The sequence below is a fragment of the Salvelinus fontinalis genome, chromosome 3 (genome assembly GCF_029448725.1).
Source record: "Salvelinus fontinalis isolate EN_2023a chromosome 3, ASM2944872v1, whole genome shotgun sequence".
Classification (NCBI taxonomy): Eukaryota; Metazoa; Chordata; class Actinopteri; order Salmoniformes; family Salmonidae; genus Salvelinus; species Salvelinus fontinalis.
Window position 1 is genome coordinate 21,916,203 of NC_074667.1, and position 17,906 is coordinate 21,934,108.

Genomic DNA, 17,906 nt, shown 5'->3' on the forward strand with positions numbered 1-17,906 from the left:
CCTGGGTCTGTTGGACCTCTGTACTGCACCACTTGGAACCGCTTATAGCATCTTCCAATCCCCACGCTCCAGTCCAAACCTATTCTAAACCCATTGTACTCTCCTTTCACACTCACTCACTCACTCTCAGGAGAACCTGTGGTTGTTATGGCTGCAGGCACCTTACCCTTGCCCTCCACATGTGGTGGTCACATGCCTCCTCCGCTCTCTAGTCTGGTTGATAATTAAAACCACATCTCAGAGACATCTCCATATATGGCCTGCAGGAAAACTGTCTGCAAGTGAAAGGACCCAGCAAGAGTACTTGGAGTAGGAGCCATGTTTCTTCAGAGAGAAATTCAACATAACCGTCTTTAGTATCGTCCATCAGGCGTTATCAGTCTGTTCACTTTTATCAATCTGTTCATGTTCGTTAGACTTTTTGTTTTCTGCTTTGTGTGTTGTATTCCCTATTGATAGTTGCAAACATCACACTGGTGCAAACCCCTTATTAGCAATGCATTGGATACAGTTGGTGTCAGAAGCGGCATATCTGGAGATAGGAGTGCCTTGTCAAGCTCTAATGTCTAGTAATGCCCTTATTCAGTTGCGATAGAGGGCACGCTTGACCACGAAAGACTGATAGCATGGGCGGCGCCACTGTGAGCACTCTATCAATCTCTATGATGTTAGCACATACACTCACTCAATTACCCCTCTTTCTCCTCTCGTCTCCTTTCCTTTCCTTGTACATGGTTCAGAGCACTCGGACAAGGAACCAGCGCCCGCCACTTTATTCAATTAAATGAATTACCTTTTTTTACCACTGGCCCTAGATTGCCAGCAAATGGATGGCACTCTGGGCCAAGCTTGTTCTCGCTCTTCCTCTCCCTCCTCCCATTGATCTATTTTTCCGTCGTCTCCTTTCATTTTATTTTCTAACCTCCTTTCACTTTCTTTCTCTCTATACCCCCCCTCTGCTTCTCTCTCTCTCTCTCTCTCTCTCGTATCCCAATCCCCCTCTCACTCTCTCATTGCAGCTGTGTTAGTACGGTCACTGATTTCTGCACTGTTCCTCCTCTAGTTGCCGTGGTTGCGTGTTGAGTCGCTGGGGCTGCAACTGGTGTGTCCACCAGCACACCTGTACCCACAAGCCCACCTGTGACAAGGGGGTCATCATCTACAACGAACACGTAAGTCACACACACCGCGACCAATGGTCAGTTAGCTAGAGGTCAAACGGCATGCTATGCGCTTTCTGCTAAAGGAACCGCCAGCCTGGCTATTTTGTTCACTGTAGAGTTTGTCCACCTGATGCACCCTAGTGTAAGGCTGGTTGGGGCCGATCAGTTGTAGCCGGTTGAGCGAAAGAAGGTCGCTAATGAGGACACAAACTGTTGGGAGTCATTAATAACCAGACACTCATTTTCTCACGGCTCCTCATGTCCCAAAACAAGCGTACATCAGATATAACTAATAATCATCTCCATTTTGCCTGTGTGTCGCCAACCAAATGCATGAGATGTGTCCTCGTTGATGTTAACACTGACAACATTCAGGAGACGTATTTCACATCCAATTTGGGTTTTTCAGTCAACTTATGAGTTTGTTTATTTCTGTCTCGCCCTCTCCCCCATGTCTTCCCCCTTTTACCCGCCTCCACCACCCAGTTTAAACTCCCCACCTCGGCTCCTCCCACTACTAAAGCCGTAACTATAACAACGACTTCCCCATCCACAACTGTGGCCCCCACAACAGCAACTGCGCCCCCAACAACTACAACAGCAACCGCGCCCCCAACAACGACAACTACCACAATTACAACAACAATCGCCACGACTACAACAACCAAAGCCCCAACCACCGTAGCTACCACCGAGGAGCCTCCGACAACAACCCTGCCTACAACTGTCCCCACAACCACCACACCAGAGCCGACTACACCGCCCACCACTGCTATGTCGACAGAGGCCCCCACCACTCTTCCCCCTACAACGTTAGTCGAGGCTACAACGCCCAAGCCTGAGACCACCACCAGTGAGAAAGAAGAGCAAACAACCACAGGAGAGCTCTTTGCAGAGGCTGAAAGTGAAACTGAAGGCCCTGTGGTTACCCCTGGTGACATGGAGCTCGCCGCGGAAACCGAGGTGGCGACAGTTATGACCGAAGACGAGCAGCCGTCCGATGATCTCGCCACCCTAAACCCCCTGGCATTCCCCCCCGAGACATCCCCATTGGAAGTGGTCACCGCGGCCCCCCCTCAGGAACTGGACGAGGCTTTGACTCTGGCCAAGCCCCCCATGGAGGTCCAGCCCACCACTGGCAGCTCCCCCTTCCCGACCCCCTTCCCCCTGTGGGAACCGGCCAACTCGGAGCCCACCTTCCACCTAGACCTGACGGGAGCCCACTTCCCTCCCCCGCTAGAGCCCCTCCCCCCAACTGAGGCGGAGGGCCAGGGAGCCGAGCCGGAAGTGTTCCTCTGGCCCATGGAGGAAGTGGAGGAGGAGACGGAGGGCACAGCGGCGGAGAACGACACCAGCGTGGCGTTTTCGGCCACCACCGTGCTTTCAGGGGACGGAGAGGCAGCTGAGCACTCCCCTTCGGCCTCTACCTACCCCCGGCTTCTTGACGCCGACTCAGAGCTGGACTACCAGTACGACTCGGCCGACATCTTCCTGCCGGTGAGTTCGAGTTCCCTGGAGCTTCCATGGCCGCCGTGGTCCCAGCTCTTGACTGGACACGGCTCTCTAGAATCCCACTTCTGACACCAATTGCCAGAATCCCCAGTGTCCCCTTATCCCCTTGTTATTCCTCACTGTGTTTTGATTTTCGTTGTTGACATTGCTTTGGCTTTTGGAAATCGACCTGAAAAAATGGCTGCATCAGCGCAAGCTGGAGCAGTTGCTTTTTTGTGAATGTTTTCATATGTTTTATTGTTTGTTAGACCATTCTAATAGTCCGGTATTACATCAAAAATCCTATAACATCCTTATAACGTATAACTGTCCATTTCTTATGGATTGATGGGATTTTCAGAAATTTGCGAGAGCTCGTGTCGGTTGGAGTGTGTGTGTATCTAACACAACTGTGTGTGTTGGGAATGTAGGGGGACGAGGGCTCCTATGTGAGTTGGGGCTCGTCTGCTTGCCCCTGTGTGGAGAAGGTCAAGGATTCGCCTCTGTTACCAGTCAGAGTGGAGAGGAAGATCACGCTACTCGCCCGAAACCTCCACCTGTACCAGGTAAGACACACACACACCCCTACTCCGGGTTCTGGGGCAATTACAAAAGTCAGGATTTCATTTAATTTTTGGGAAGTTATCTTTTAACAAATGCCCCTGTTGACGTTTCAACCTGGATTGGTGTGTATGTTGTGTGTGCAGGACAGAGACCTGGACTACGAGTGTGTGTTGGTGATCGAGGGCCGTACGGTGGTGGTGGACGCCTATGTGGAGATGGACGAGATGGACCCGTCTCTCTTTGACATCACCTGTCAGCTGCACCAGGTCAGACTCTATCCCATACTCACTCACTGCCAGTTTGGATGAAGATTTAGTTGAATCTCGTCAGTGACTTCAATATGTCTCTGTTCCAATATCCACACTACATTACCTAGAATGATAGAATGCACACCGATATATTTCAAGTGGTATGGGACTTTGGATTTATCCTATATGATTATGATTTTATTCATGGCTTTGTTACACTTAAACGCGTTAAAGGACCACTTTGGATACAAGAGTCTTAATACTTTCAAGTGATATCCTCTGGGTCCATATTGTACACTTTGCTGTATGTCTGTTACCCAAAATAAATTCAATTCAATGTGTGTTAAACACTTCTGACACTGCAGCCAACTGTAGTTTTCTGATCACTGTTATATCCCCTTTTTTTAAATGAAAATGTTGAAGTTTCTATGGTAACTTTATTGACAGTTCTTAGGAAACTTCAATACTCTATTGAAACACCCGTTTCCCTTTGTAGTGCACTCTAAAGGGAATAGTGCCACTGCAGTACTCTTTCTGTTTCTATGGAAACTGTAGTACTCTTGCAGTTTCTATGGAAACTTTAATGACTAATTCTCGCTGCAGTATTCCTACTCTGCCCCGGCGGAAGAGTACAACGCCATGGTGTACGTGAAGAGGCGGGACACCTTCCACGTGGACAGCGCTCACGACCTGTATGGTGAGCCCCGGCGTTAGAGCACTGAGGAACACCTGCCGCCAGCCCAGACAGCTGTTGTTGCTCTCAGCCATAACAATTTATATTTTTTAACATGTTTTTCTATTTCACGTCTGTATCAAGCATATGTGGTCCAGAGAGACCTGGTAGCATGAGTGTGGTCGTGTGATGTTTTTTTTATCACGCCGTGTATTCTGTTTTTGTACACACACACGCACACGCACACGCACACACACACACACACACTCTCTCTCCCCCATTGACTGTATTCCTCTTCCACTCACTCTCTAACATCTTTCCCTCGCAGACACTCCATCAACTCCAACTCTAAACTCATTCAACGCACTGTAAACTCTCTCAGACACTCCATCAACTCCAACTCTAAACTCATTCAACGCACTGTAAACTCTCTCACACAATCTGTAGAACTCTCTCTCGCTGTTCCTCACAATGACTCTGTATAACTGTACACTCAGCATGTATATTTTTCCCTCAGCACTCTACAACTCTCCTACAGAAACTCATTTCAACTCAACTGTCTAGTTCAGTGAGTTGACTATAGTTTGCCTCTCTCTCCCTCCCAGTGACTCTGTACAACTGTTCAGTGGGGCGTTCAGACTGTAGCCGGTGTCACACGGCGGACCAGAAGTATGGCTGTGTGTGGTGCGGAGGGGGCCAGTCCACCTGTCTCTACGGAGACTCCTGCAGCGAGCCAATCGAACAGACCTGCCCCGCCCCCGTCATTCATGCCGTGAGAATCCCCCCCGTCAATAGTTCAACGCTCAGGACTTATTACTGCTCATTGATTCACACTTAGTAACACGTTTTAACACTTGACCTTGAATCCTCCTGTCATTTGGCTCATCAAGCATTTTCACTGTCAAAGATAAGTCAGATTGTGATATAGCTGATGTCAACTTCTGGACTAACTTAGTTTCTAGTTAGTTTTAGTTTTCTAACTATCACAATTTGCACAGTTTATCTTCACTATAATATTTTATAGTCCTATACAGACATGAGTAATATATAGAGACATGAGTAATTAATATATAGAGACATGAGTAATATATATATAGAGACATGAGTAATATATATATAGAGACATGAGTAATATATATATAGAGACATGAGTAATATATATATAGAGACATGAGTAATATATATATATATATAGACATGAGTAATATATATATATATATAGAACCATGAGTAATATATATATATATATATAGAGACATGAGTAATATATATATATATATATAGAGACATGAGTAATATATATATATATATATATATAGAGACATGAGTAATATATATATATATATATATATATATATATATATATATAGAGACATGAGTAATATATATAGAGAGACATGAGTAATATATATAGAGAGACATGAGTAATATATATAGAGAGACATGAGTAATATATATAGAGAGACATGAGTAATATATATAGAGAGACATGAGTAATATATATATATATAGAGACATGAGTAATATATATATATATATATATATATAGAGACATGAGTAATATATATATATATATATATATATAGAGACATGAGTAATATATATATATATAGAGACATGAGAAATATATATATATATATAGAGACATGAGTCAAATATACAGACATGAGTCAAATATACAGACATGAGTCAAATATACAGACGTGTAATATATAGAAACATGAGTAATATATATATAGAGATATCTTAATACTGTTGAGGCTTATGTTGGAGGATATGTTTGTTAGATCGAGCCCCTGTCAGGTCTGGTGGAGGGGGGCACGGTGGTGACCATCTCAGGGTCCAACCTGGGCCAGAAGGCTGAGGACATTCTCCACTCTGTCAGTGTGGCCGGGGTTTCTTGCTCTGTCATCCCCCACCTCTACGAGGTCTCCTCCAGGTAAGGACGGTGAATGAGAGAGTGTGTGTGAGATGACTATTTCTCGGACGCGTCGTCTTCAATCTGTGCGTTTGTGTGTGTTCTGTAGGATCGTGTGTAAGACTGAAGCCAGTGGGGGAGAGAAGATGGGCCAGGTGTCAGTAGAAGTGAGCGGGGGAGAGTTTGGCCTCTCCAGCCAGAGGTTCAGTTACCAGGACCCCTTTGTGATGGAGGTGTCCCCCCAGAGGGGTCCCATGGCGGGGGGATCATCCCTTACCATCACTGGGAGGAACCTGCTCACGGGACGCCCCTCTGACATCACTGTCACTGTGGGAGGAGTGCCCTGTGTCATGTGAGTGATTATGAAACACAAACTCATGTACACACACATACATTCATACACACACAGACACACACACACACACACACAGAGCCGTTGATACATGATCCTATTTGCCGTATTGTACAACGTCTCGGTTCTCAACTACCCTCCCTCTCCTCTTCCTCCCCCCAGTTCGTCGGAGGTCCAGGAGGGCAGTGTGATGTGTGTGACGGGCAGCAGCAATGGGACGGGAGAGCACCGCGTGACGCTTCGCTATGGCGACAGCCAGCGCCACCTCCACGAGTCGGCCTACCGCTACACCCCCAACCCCAACATCACCCAGGCCGCGCCCGCCAAGAGCTTCCTCAGGTGTGTGTGTGTTTGGCACCACTCCTACACCGAAACTGTGTATTTCAGAAACCTAGAATTGGCTATGACCATATAGTTAGAGGTATGGGCAAAGACCCTTAGACCTTGTCAGCTAGACTGAAACACTTGGAGAGACTCAATATTGCCTCTCTCTCTCTCCCTCTCTCTCTCTCTCTCTCTCTGTAGCGGTGGTCGTCTGGTCTTCGTGTCTGGTCATAACCTGGATGTGGTGCAGGAACCTAGGATGTTGGTGACCCTGTCCCCCTATGAGTCCATCGGCCAGAGGAAGAGAAGGAAGAGTGGAGGCGAAAGGGAGGAAGAGACTGAGGACAAGGTGCTGCTGTTGAGGCATCGCAGGATCGTCCCGGAGCCCCATTGCCCCGGCGACCCCCTATGCTCCATAAAACAGGTGTGTGGATAGAGAGAGGGTGTGCTGTCATCTTTATGGTATTCGTAGCTGGAACTCTACTCAAAGGAATAACGTTCTGACTGTGTCAGGCTTTCCTCACTCAAGGAAATCCCTATCGCTCTCCCTCTCCCGTCCCTCTCCCCCTCCTGCACCTCTCCCTCCCCCTCTGCCCTCTATCCTGGGCAGTGTTGGGATTAACATGAAAAAGTAGTATCACATATTACTTGTTACATGGGGGGGGAAGTAACTTGTTATGTTACAATATTACTTTGCATGAGACACAATCTGAAAACCGCAATGTTTATTTGACTGTCGGAAATAGCGAGGCGAGCCACACACGCTCTACCAAAGATAGGCTACTAACGTCTTCTACTCTTCAACCCAATCAGAAACATCTTGGTCAAAACTTTTGTTTCCTAAATGTGTGTAGCCTGATTTATTCACTGCTGCATTTATGTCCGAATTTTGCATTTATGTCCGAAATGTAGGCTAAGCACAGTTGGTAGAGCATGGCGCTTGCAACGCCAGGGTTGTGGGTTCATTCCCACGGGGGGCCAGTACAAAAAAAGTAGGAATGTATGTATTTGTAAGTCGCTCTGGATAAGAGCGTCTGCTAAATGACTTAAATGTAAATGTAAATGTTGTATTCATCCATTTACGAGGCAAGTAAAAAAATAAAAAAATGTCTTACCTTATCTATCAACCATCAATAATTCCATGTACCCTCTTTTGGTTTGATAGAAAACAAGTTGTCCCAATTGATGGCCTAATCCACAACCCTGCAGCCGTACAGTATGTGCCAGCGCACTGATCAAGAAATGTAAAGCCTGTGTCTATAGAATGCGCGATGATAATGTAAATGAATAGGCGTGCAAGATTAGTAGTAGACGAGGCTATTTGCTGAATAATTTCATGATTGTGGAGCATTTGGAACTGGGAAATTGTTTTCAGAGGGTCTGCCGTCAGAAGTTCCGGTGGGAATCATTTTTTTACATTCTTTTTTCACTGTAAAGACTAAATCCCTTAAGTTTAGACTAATGTCATCCTATGAAATGGATGATATGTTGCACAGCCAAACCTAATAGAAGCTCTGTACAGATTTTCTTTTCCTTCCAGTGCGACCGTTGGGTAGCTAGACGGCACACTTGCCACTAGGTGGTGAAGCCAAGATACTTGTGCTCCTATTACAGAAGTGATCGTTGGCGATCAGAGGTGCGCCCTCTATCCATTTTTATGGCCAGCTGTCGCGACAATTCTTCAAACAAGCTTTCTCTGCTCGCTCGAGAACTAAATGGGGAAACAAGTCGAGATCATGAATCATGAAGCACAACGCCCCCGGTGGGGAAATATGTTCTTAGAGTAACATAAAGGTGACACGCGTGTTACTTAAAAAAGTAACTGTAATATTATTACAATATTTTTTAAAGTCCCTTGTTATAGTACTCTTTTACTCATTAAAGTAATCTGATTACTGTAAACGCGTTACTTCTGTTACTGTTACTTCTGTAACTGTTACTTCCGTTACACCCAACGCTGGCCCTAGATTGCTAAGAACAATCACTCTGTGACAACTGTTGATGTAAAAAGAGCTTTCTAAATACATTTGATTGATTGATATCACCTCCCCCTCCTCTCTGTCTCCCCCCCTCAGTATATAGAGCGCTGCGAGGTGAACTCCTCCAGTCTGATCCTGTGTCGGAGCCCGGCGGTGGAGCCCTCGGTGTGGGGCTCGCGGGTTGATGTGGCCTTCCTCCTGGACAACCTGCGCTTCCCGTTCGGTGCCGTCAGCCCCCAGGGGGCCTTTAGCTACGAGCCCAACCCTGTGCTGCACCCGCTCAACCAGCAGGAGCCCCTCAAGCCCTACCGCTACAACCCAGGAAGCTTCATTCAGCTGGAGGTTAGCATTAGCCGCTACCTACTCTCAACTTAGCTGCGGAATTAGCTGCGGGAGGCTAGACAGCTTTCAGGCTAACAGCATGTACAGTTGACAGCTGAAGGTTAGCATTATCTGCTAGCTAGTACTATAAATCCAAGGCAAAGGTATAGAATGTAAAGATTTTTTTTTTTTTTACTTTCCACTCAACTGCTCTTGAGAGAGAAGTCTCCTGGAAGGCCTTGCAGCTGAAAGCTGCAGTCAGAAATAAAACTTTAATTCTGTCCCCTGGCTGGAGTTTAGGAGAAGGCTAGACTCCAATGAGAGATGGGGGGAGAAATAGAGGAATATTACAAAGATGAGGCTAGGAATGCACAAGTCTTGATTCAAGCATGATGCTCTAAGTGTGGTAATATCTTCTCCCTTTCTCCCCCCCCCCCCCCCCCCCTTCCATAGGGTGAGAACTTGGACCTGGCCATCTCTAAGGAGGAGGTGGTGGTACTGGTGGGGGAGGGTGTGTGTGCCGTGAAGACCCTCACCAGGAACCACCTGTACTGCGAGCCCCCGCCCCAGCAGCCCGTCCCGGGACCTCCCAACGGCGGCAGGAAGCGAGAGGGCGCCGACACGCTGCCCGAGTTCACCGTAAGTCCACCTTATGTGCTCCACTACTGCCGTTTCCATTCCTAGACACACTTTTGTTCCAAACAGACAGAATCACATGTTTCAAAACGCATTGTCCCAAAGACTGACATTTCCCCAAAACACATTTCAATACACAAGATCGATAAGAGAGTCAATTACAACACACTAATACTCTTTTCACACCACAGTGCTGACCAAAACTGTAGTGTGGGGGCTTGGATTCTTTTCACTTTGTCTTTTCAAGCATGGTTTCATCAACTTTGGTGGATGCATGTGTAACCAGGCCAGCCCAGTACAGTTCCACTTGGCTCGGTTTGTCCCTATAGTGTGAATCAGACAAAGGTTGACACACAAGGGTGCATCTCAGTAGTCTCAATTAGACTTCCTAACTCCATTAGAGGCAAACTAACTGCCCCAGCTTGTACTCGTTCTATACGGAACAGAAATATAAACGCAACATGTAAAGTGTTGCTCCCATGTTTCATGAGCTGAAATAGAACATCCCAGAAAATGTCCAAGCTCATTTCTCTCAGATTTTGTGCACAAATTTGTTTATATCCTTGTTAGTAAGCATTTATCCTTTGCCAAGATAACCCATCCACCTGCAGGTGTGGCATATCAAGAAGCTGATTAAACAGCATGATCATTACACGGGTGCACCTTGTGCTGGAGACAATAAATAGTCACTCCAGAATGTGCCGTTTTGTCACAACACAATGACACAGTTGTCTCCCGTTTTGAGGGAGCATGCAGTTGGCATGCTGACTGCAAGAAGGTCCACCAGAGCTGTTGCCAGAGAATTGAATGTTCATTTCTCTACCTTCAGCTGCCTCCAACGTTGTTCTAGAGAATGTGTTAGTACATCCAACCGGCCTCACAACTGCAGACCACGTGTAACCACGCCAGCCCAGGTCCACCACATCCAGCTTCTTCACCTGCTTGATTGTCTGAGACCAGCCACTAGGACAGCACATGAAACTGTGGGTTTGCACAACCAAAGAATTTCTACACACACTGTCAGAAACCCTCTCATCTGCGTGCTCGTCGTCCTCACTAGGGTCTTGACCTGATTGCAGTTCGGCGTCGTAACTGACTTCAGTGGGCAAATGCTCACCTTCGATGGCCACTGGCATGCTGGATATAAGTGTCATCTTCGCAGATGAATCACAGTTTCAACTGTACTGTGCAGATGACTGACAGTGTGTATGGCGTTGTGTGGGCGAGTGGTTTGCTGATGTCAAAGTTGTGAACAGAGTGCCCCATGGTGTCGGTGGGGTTATGGTATGGGCAGGCATAAGCTACGAACACAATTGTATTTTATCGATGGCAATTGGAATGCACAGAGACACCGTGACCAGATCCCGAGGCCCATTGTCGTGCCATTCATCCTCCACCATCACCTTATGTTTCAGCATATTAATGCACGGCCATGTCGCAAGGATCTGTACACAATTCCTGGAAGCTTAAAATATCCAGTTCTTCCATGGCCTGCATACTCACCAGACATGTCACCCCGTTGAGCATGTTTGGGATGCTCTGGAACGACTTATACAATAGCAAGTTCCAGTTCCTGCCAATAACCAGCAACTTCACAAAGCCATTGAGGAAGAGTGAACTGTAACTCAGTAAAATCTTTTGAAATTGTTGCATTTATATTTTTGTTCAGTGTCGCTCCATAGCTGATGTGTGTGTGTGTGTGTGTGTTCCAGGTCCACATGGGCAACCTGAACTTCTCCCTGGGCAGGGTGCAGTATGACACCCTCAGCCTGTCCACCTTCCCCCTCGAGGCCCAGATAGGGGTGGGCGTGGGGGCCTCCATTGTAGCCCTCATCGTCCTCATCATAGTCCTCATCTACAGGTACGTGTGTGTGTGTAAGGTGGGGTAGGGGTATGTGGGTGCAAGCATTTGCATTTGTTTACGTAAACTTTTTGTACCTTGAGCTACGAGTGTAATTCTAATGCGTGTCTGTATGTGTGCTCTCTCTCTCTGTCTCTGTCTCTGTCTGTCTCTGTTTGTCTGCCTGTCTGTCAGGAGGAAGAGTAAGCAGGCTCTGAGGGACTACAAGAAGGTACAGATCCAGTTGGAGAACCTGGAGACCAGCGTGAGAGACCGGTGCAAGAAAGAGTTCACAGGTCAGACCCTAACACTATGACTAACAGACAGCGTCAGAGGGAGAGACAGAGCGAGAGAGGAAGAGACAGAAAAAAATGTTGTCCACACCAAAGTGTGGAATCTTGGCGATATGGCCAAAATGTCATCGAGATATTTTTCACATTTATGAAGGTATTTCACAGTATGTTTTTGGACAATAAATGTTCTAAATATGCTTTATGAGTAGTTCATGACCCCTAGGGTGGAAACGCATCAATTATTCTTTTTCAACGGGACTTTATTCATTCTGATTTGTTTTATTGTTCAATCCAACTTCAACCAACAATTACGACCCTTTCTGTCCAATGATATATTGTCCAGAAATTACATCTGTTCATTTAGGTGACCGCTTTTGGCTTAAAAGCCAAAAGTTCTTTATACTCTCTAAGGGGCTCTTTTTCTCCACTGACTTTCACTCAACCATTTATGTGTTCCAAGGAAGGTCATACTCTCTTAACCTTTGAACCCCTGACCCCCCTCCCCCACAGACCTGATGACGGAGATGATGGACATGTCCAGTGACCTGGTGGGCTCAGGCATTCCCTTCCTGGACTACCGGCGCTACGCCGAGCGGATTTTCTTCCCGGGCCACCGCGAGTCGCCCCTGCGGAGGGATCTGGACGTGCAGGAGTGTCGACGGGCCACAGTGGAGCAGGGCCTGGTGCAGCTCTCCAACCTGCTCAACAGCAAACTCTTCCTCACCAAGGTAGGGGGACAGTGATGATGATTGGCGGTTCTTACCACGTTAGTGGACTTGTGAAAGTTTGTTTTAGACCAGTGGTTTTGAAGGAAAGGAGGCAAGGTGCAATGACTGCGATGAAGAACATTGGTAGCTGACCTAGCAAGACTTAGACCAGGATTTGAATTGTGTAGTATATGGTTATATAACAAGGGAGAATGGAAAAAAAACACTCAAATTACAGAAGAGAACCATCCTTTTCTTCCTGAATACACCAGCCTCCTCTCGTTGAAATATTACGGGAGAGTATTCATGGGTGATATTTGGCGGTCTCCCGCTCCCTTTTTTCTTTCTCCCCCCCCTAACTCTGTCATCCCTCTTCCTCCACCCCCCCCCCCCCCCCCCCCCCCCCCAGTTCATCCATACTCTGGAGAGCCAGCGGACGTTCTCGCCTCGGGACCGGGCCTACGTGGCATCTCTCCTGACGGTGGCGCTGCACGGTAAACTGGAGTACTTCACCGACATCCTCAAGACCCTCCTCAATGATCTAGTGGAGCAGTACGTGGCCAAGAACCCAAAGCTCATGCTGCGAAGGTGAGATAGGAAGAGTTGGAGAGTGGGGATGTGTGGGTCAGGGGGTGGGATTGTGTGTGTGTGTGTGTGTGCTCCATGGACCTGTAACTGATTTTTAACATGGCGTCATTTTTCAGAACGGAGACAGTGGTGGAGAAGCTTCTGACCAACTGGATGTCCATCTGCCTTTACGCTTTCCTCAGGGTGAGTCGGCCCACATGAATTACTGTCACACAAAGAGGAGGAAATGATGGCCCCATTCCACAGGCAGCCCCATTCATATTTTCTTTGCCGCTAATTGGTTTTATGACGGATCAGATCTTTTTTGCCAATAATTGCGTAAAAAATCCGAATTGGGCTGCCTGTGTAAACGCAGCCAATTGGACAGAAATGATGGGCCCTGTTCTTTAGAAGTGCATTGTTGTGCAACGTCTTGCTCCCTTCCTTGAAGTAATCACAGATGAGACACAATTGGACAGAGATAAAATGGCTCCACCACATGGCTTTCACCCGTCCACTCATTTCTAATCCGTGATTACATGGAAGGAAGGATTCACTTTAGAAGAATGCGAACGGGGCCTTTATTCCAGGGGTGGGAATCTTGGCTATGTCTTTCATGCCAGTTTGAAGCATACTTGGGTCAAAATGCCTTGTAGCATTAGCATTTATTAGCGTTAACATAATCACTGTGTGTTGTGTCCTTGTCTTTCCCAGGACAGTGATTGTTAGCATGATGCTAATTGTTACTTGATCGTTAGCATGGTTTGCCTGATGCTAGTTGTTTAACTGTTGTTGTTTCTCCCTAGGACTCTGCAGGCGAGTCCCTGTACATGTTGTTCAGGGCTATCAAGCACCAGGTGGACAAGGGGCCGGTGGACGCGGTGACGGGAAAAGCAAAGTACACGCTCAACGACAACCGCCTGCTCCGAGAAGACGTGGAGTACAAGACCCTGGTGAGGATGCACACACTCAGGAGTTCAGACACACACACACAGGGGTTCAGACACACACACACACAGGGGTTCAGACACACACACACACACACTCAGCGGTTCAGACACACACACACACTCAGCGGTTCAGACACACACACACACACACTCAGCGGTTCAGACACACACACACACTCAGGGGTTCAGACACACACACACACACTCAGCGGTTCAGACACACACACACTCAGCGGTTCAGACACACACACACTCAGCGGTTCAGACACACACACACACACACACACACTCAGCGGTTCAGACACACACACACACTTAGCGGTTCAGACACACACACACACTCAGGGGTTCAGACACACACACACACGGACTCAAAGATACAAACGTGTTCAGACACACACACACACATTCAAGGGTTCAGACCCACACTCAAACATGTGCGCACACATGTCCACTCAATCTAACCACACACGCACAGTGTGTTTTTTTTCTTCAGTGAAAAGCCAGAGATAGATAAATAGATTATATATACATCCAAGAAAGTGTGCTTTGTGAGTGATTTTGAAAGCTCATCCTCGCTCTCTTTCCTCCCCCTCTCCCAGACCCTGAACGTGTTGATGCAGGGTGGGGGGGTGAACGAGACCCAGCCACTGCCCTCCAAGGTGCTGGACATAGACACCATCACCCAGGTGAAGGAGAAACTCCTGGACCAGGTCTACAAGGGCACCTCCTTCTCCCACCGGCCACACACAGACTCCCTAGACCTGGGTGAGAAGCACGCACACTCTCTCTCTCTCGCTCTCTCGCACGCACACACGCACACTCTCACACACACACATGCTCTCTCACACGCACACACACACAACGATGTGCACACACACACACACAGCCTCTTTTATATCTCTCTTTTTATATCATTTTTGTGTTCTTTAATATAGTGTTCTATTTTACTTCTGTCTATAGCCCTGTCTAACATTGTGTGTGTGTTTTCAGAGTGGAGGTCCGGTGTAGCTGGTCATTTGATCCTGTCTGATGAAGACCTGACATCTGTTGTCCAGGGCAACTGGAAGCGCCTCAATACACTACAACACTACAAGGTCTGCACCCACACACATTCATAGAGCCTTCCTAACGCTTCATACAGAGTTTGTAACACGTAAAGTATTTATAGAGCCTTTATAAAGCATTCATAATGGCTTTAAGATTTAACATTCATGTTTCTAAGCCTTTACTTAACGGTGTATCACTTCGTTATCCCTTCATAAGCATTCATAAGCCTTCATAGTGCATACACTGACCGTTTGAGAGATTTATAACAGTTGTTGTTATTTTTGTGTGTTAGGTTCCAGATGGCGCGACAGTGGCTTTGGTCCCGCGCCACAGCAAACACATCCACCACGACAATCATGACTACATAGCAGGGGAAAGTGAGTTCCGCTTGCATTTTAGTTCCTTTCTCTCTCTCTCTCTGGGAAATGTCTCACTGTTCTTCTACAGTGCACAGCCAAACTAGCTATATGTCCAGTTTCTTCCACTAAGTTTCTGTAGAATAAGTGTCAGTGTATCTCGTCTTGAGAAAGGCCACTAGGCTGAAACGTTGACTCCGATGTTCACGTTTGTGGACATGGAATAAAAAATACAAGATAAGCATTTTTATTTTATTCTTTCAAACGTTCTTTCTCAACCCTTCTCCTTTCTTCTCTCCCCCTCCCTCATTCAGAGACGCCCATGCTGGAGGACGCGGACGAGGGCGGAGTGAGGCTGTGGCACCTGGTCAAGGCCAGTGAGGAGCCTGAGCTACCCAAGCACCGCCGGGGCAGCGTGAGGGAGAGGGAGAGGGCCAAGGCTATACCAGAGATCTACCTCACACGCCTGCTCTCTATGAAGGTAGATACTGGATGCACACATACACACTAAGAATCAAGTGAAGAGCCAGATGCTGTAGACACACACACTTCCACCCACTTTCAAACCCTAACCATTTCCCCATCTCCCTCCCTCCCTCCACAGGGAACTCTGCAGAAGTTTGTAGACGACCTGTTCACTGTGATCCTGTCTACCAGTCGTCCCGTTCCGCTGGCCGTCAAGTACTTCTTTGACCTGCTGGACGACCAGGCGCAACACCACGCCATCACTGACCCCGAGACCATCCACATCTGGAAGACCAACAGGTACACACACACACACACACACGCCGATTGCAGACGCAGACACACATTACACGTACGCACATAGGTTCAACCCCACGCATATGCACACACACTTATCCCGATGCCGTCCACATCTGGAAGATCAACATGTGTCTTTGTGAATCTGTGTGTGTGCATACATGTGTATGTTTATATGTGGTCTGGTGATATATGTATCGATATCTATATGTAAACTGACTTTCAGCATGCATATAGAGGGCACTAAACTTGTACTGCACTGACTCAGATGACTGATAAATGGTTCTAAGAAATGGATAATAAGATGACAGTTGGAGTTGTAGTTTTAGATTTCAGTGCAGCCTTTGTTATTAATAATAAATTGCTATTGAAGTAACTCACTTGCTTTGGCTTTACATCACATGGTTGGAGAGTTATTTATCCAATAGAACCCAGAGAGTGTTCTTCAAAAGAAGCTTCTCTAACATCAGAAATATACAGCGCGGTGTCCCACAGGGCAGCTGCCTTGAGCCGTCACTCTTCTCTATTTTTACAAATGATTTGACACTGTTCTTACACGACGCTAGAATGACTATGTATGTGGATGCCAGTGAGCCAGTGAGCTCACTGAAATTCCAGTGGGTATCAGAATGGGTGATTTAATAATAAACTAGTCTTAAATGCATCTAAAACTAAAAACATTGTATTTGGTTCAAAACATTCTCTGAGACCTAAACCTCAGCTGGAGTTGTACATAAAGGGTGTGACCATTGAGCAAGTTGAGGAATCTACACTCCTAGGTCTATGTCTGTTATAAAGAGGTTTTTACACAACAATCTATTGTATTAGTTGTTCAGGCTCGGGTCTTGTCAGGTAATATGATCAAGTGCAGTAAAAAAAGACCTAGCAAAGCTACAGGTGGCTCAAAACAGAGCAGCACGCCTTGCTCTTAACTGCACATACAGAACGAACATCAACAATATGCATGCCAGTCTTTCCCGGTTGAGGGTTGACGAGATACAAACTGCTTCTCCTAGTTATGAGAAATATTACTGTAATGACAATTTCAGATTGACTGCATAATCAAATAAAATTCAGCTCAGACACCTCATATATATACCCCACAAGACATTCCACCAGGTGTCTCTTCACAGTCCCCAAGTCCAAAACAAATTCACGCAATGCACAGTACTACACAGAGCCGTGATCGCATGGATCTCCCATCTCCAAGTACCGAAGCAAACAGAAAAATGACCTTTTAAAAAATGGTTTAAACATCTCATGGAACGGCGGGACTGTGAGGGGACACACAGACACACTAACACAGACAATTTTTTTGTTGCGTTTGTATATCGTTGTATAGAGTAGCTACTGCTTCTGTAAAAGCTCATGGGGATCCAAATAAACAAATATATGTAACATGTGAACATGGCAATAACAGTTCTGTAACGCTGGTTCTCTGCCTTCAGTTTGCCCCTGAGGTTCTGGATCAACATTGTGAAGAACCCCCAGTTCATCTTTGACGTTCAGCCCTCGGACCACGTGGACGCTGTGCTGACGGTCATCTCCCAGACATTCATGGACTCCTGCACCACCGCTGAGCACAAGCTGGGCAGAGTGAGAGAGACAGATAGGGAGAGACGGGACCAAGGGACAGGGTGGGATGAGAGGACTATGGAGGATGTGATATTTTTTTTCTAAACTGGTTCTCTCTCTCTTTCCCTCCGTCTCTC

The 17,906-nt window shown here is 46.8% G+C and overlaps 1 protein-coding gene across 9 annotated transcripts in view; it reads left to right on the forward strand.

The window, feature by feature from the left end:
• LOC129840962 (plexin-B1-like) overlaps nucleotides 1-17,906 on the forward strand; it is a 124,577-nt gene that overhangs the window by 100,413 nt on the left and 6,258 nt on the right. For 8 of the 9 annotated variants that reach the window (XM_055909042.1, XM_055909081.1, XM_055909034.1 and 5 more), the window contains 24 exons: nucleotides 1,064-1,172; nucleotides 1,650-2,660; nucleotides 3,086-3,220; nucleotides 3,362-3,484; nucleotides 4,070-4,163; nucleotides 4,745-4,911; nucleotides 5,927-6,078; nucleotides 6,167-6,409; nucleotides 6,572-6,748; nucleotides 6,935-7,157; nucleotides 8,809-9,054; nucleotides 9,487-9,672; nucleotides 11,382-11,530; nucleotides 11,705-11,805; nucleotides 12,313-12,530; nucleotides 12,919-13,097; nucleotides 13,214-13,280; nucleotides 13,883-14,029; nucleotides 14,629-14,794; nucleotides 15,020-15,123; nucleotides 15,369-15,453; nucleotides 15,747-15,913; nucleotides 16,037-16,197; nucleotides 17,643-17,790. In XM_055909042.1, the coding sequence (XP_055765017.1) occupies nucleotides 1,064-1,172; nucleotides 1,650-2,660; nucleotides 3,086-3,220; nucleotides 3,362-3,484; nucleotides 4,070-4,163; nucleotides 4,745-4,911; nucleotides 5,927-6,078; nucleotides 6,167-6,409; nucleotides 6,572-6,748; nucleotides 6,935-7,157; nucleotides 8,809-9,054; nucleotides 9,487-9,672; nucleotides 11,382-11,530; nucleotides 11,705-11,805; nucleotides 12,313-12,530; nucleotides 12,919-13,097; nucleotides 13,214-13,280; nucleotides 13,883-14,029; nucleotides 14,629-14,794; nucleotides 15,020-15,123; nucleotides 15,369-15,453; nucleotides 15,747-15,913; nucleotides 16,037-16,197; nucleotides 17,643-17,790 (4,558 nt within the window). The remainder of the gene's footprint in view (nucleotides 1-1,063; nucleotides 1,173-1,649; nucleotides 2,661-3,085; nucleotides 3,221-3,361; nucleotides 3,485-4,069; nucleotides 4,164-4,744; nucleotides 4,912-5,926; nucleotides 6,079-6,166; nucleotides 6,410-6,571; nucleotides 6,749-6,934; nucleotides 7,158-8,808; nucleotides 9,055-9,486; nucleotides 9,673-11,381; nucleotides 11,531-11,704; nucleotides 11,806-12,312; nucleotides 12,531-12,918; nucleotides 13,098-13,213; nucleotides 13,281-13,882; nucleotides 14,030-14,628; nucleotides 14,795-15,019; nucleotides 15,124-15,368; nucleotides 15,454-15,746; nucleotides 15,914-16,036; nucleotides 16,198-17,642; nucleotides 17,791-17,906) is intronic. The other variant, XM_055909100.1, reaches the window with a different exon arrangement.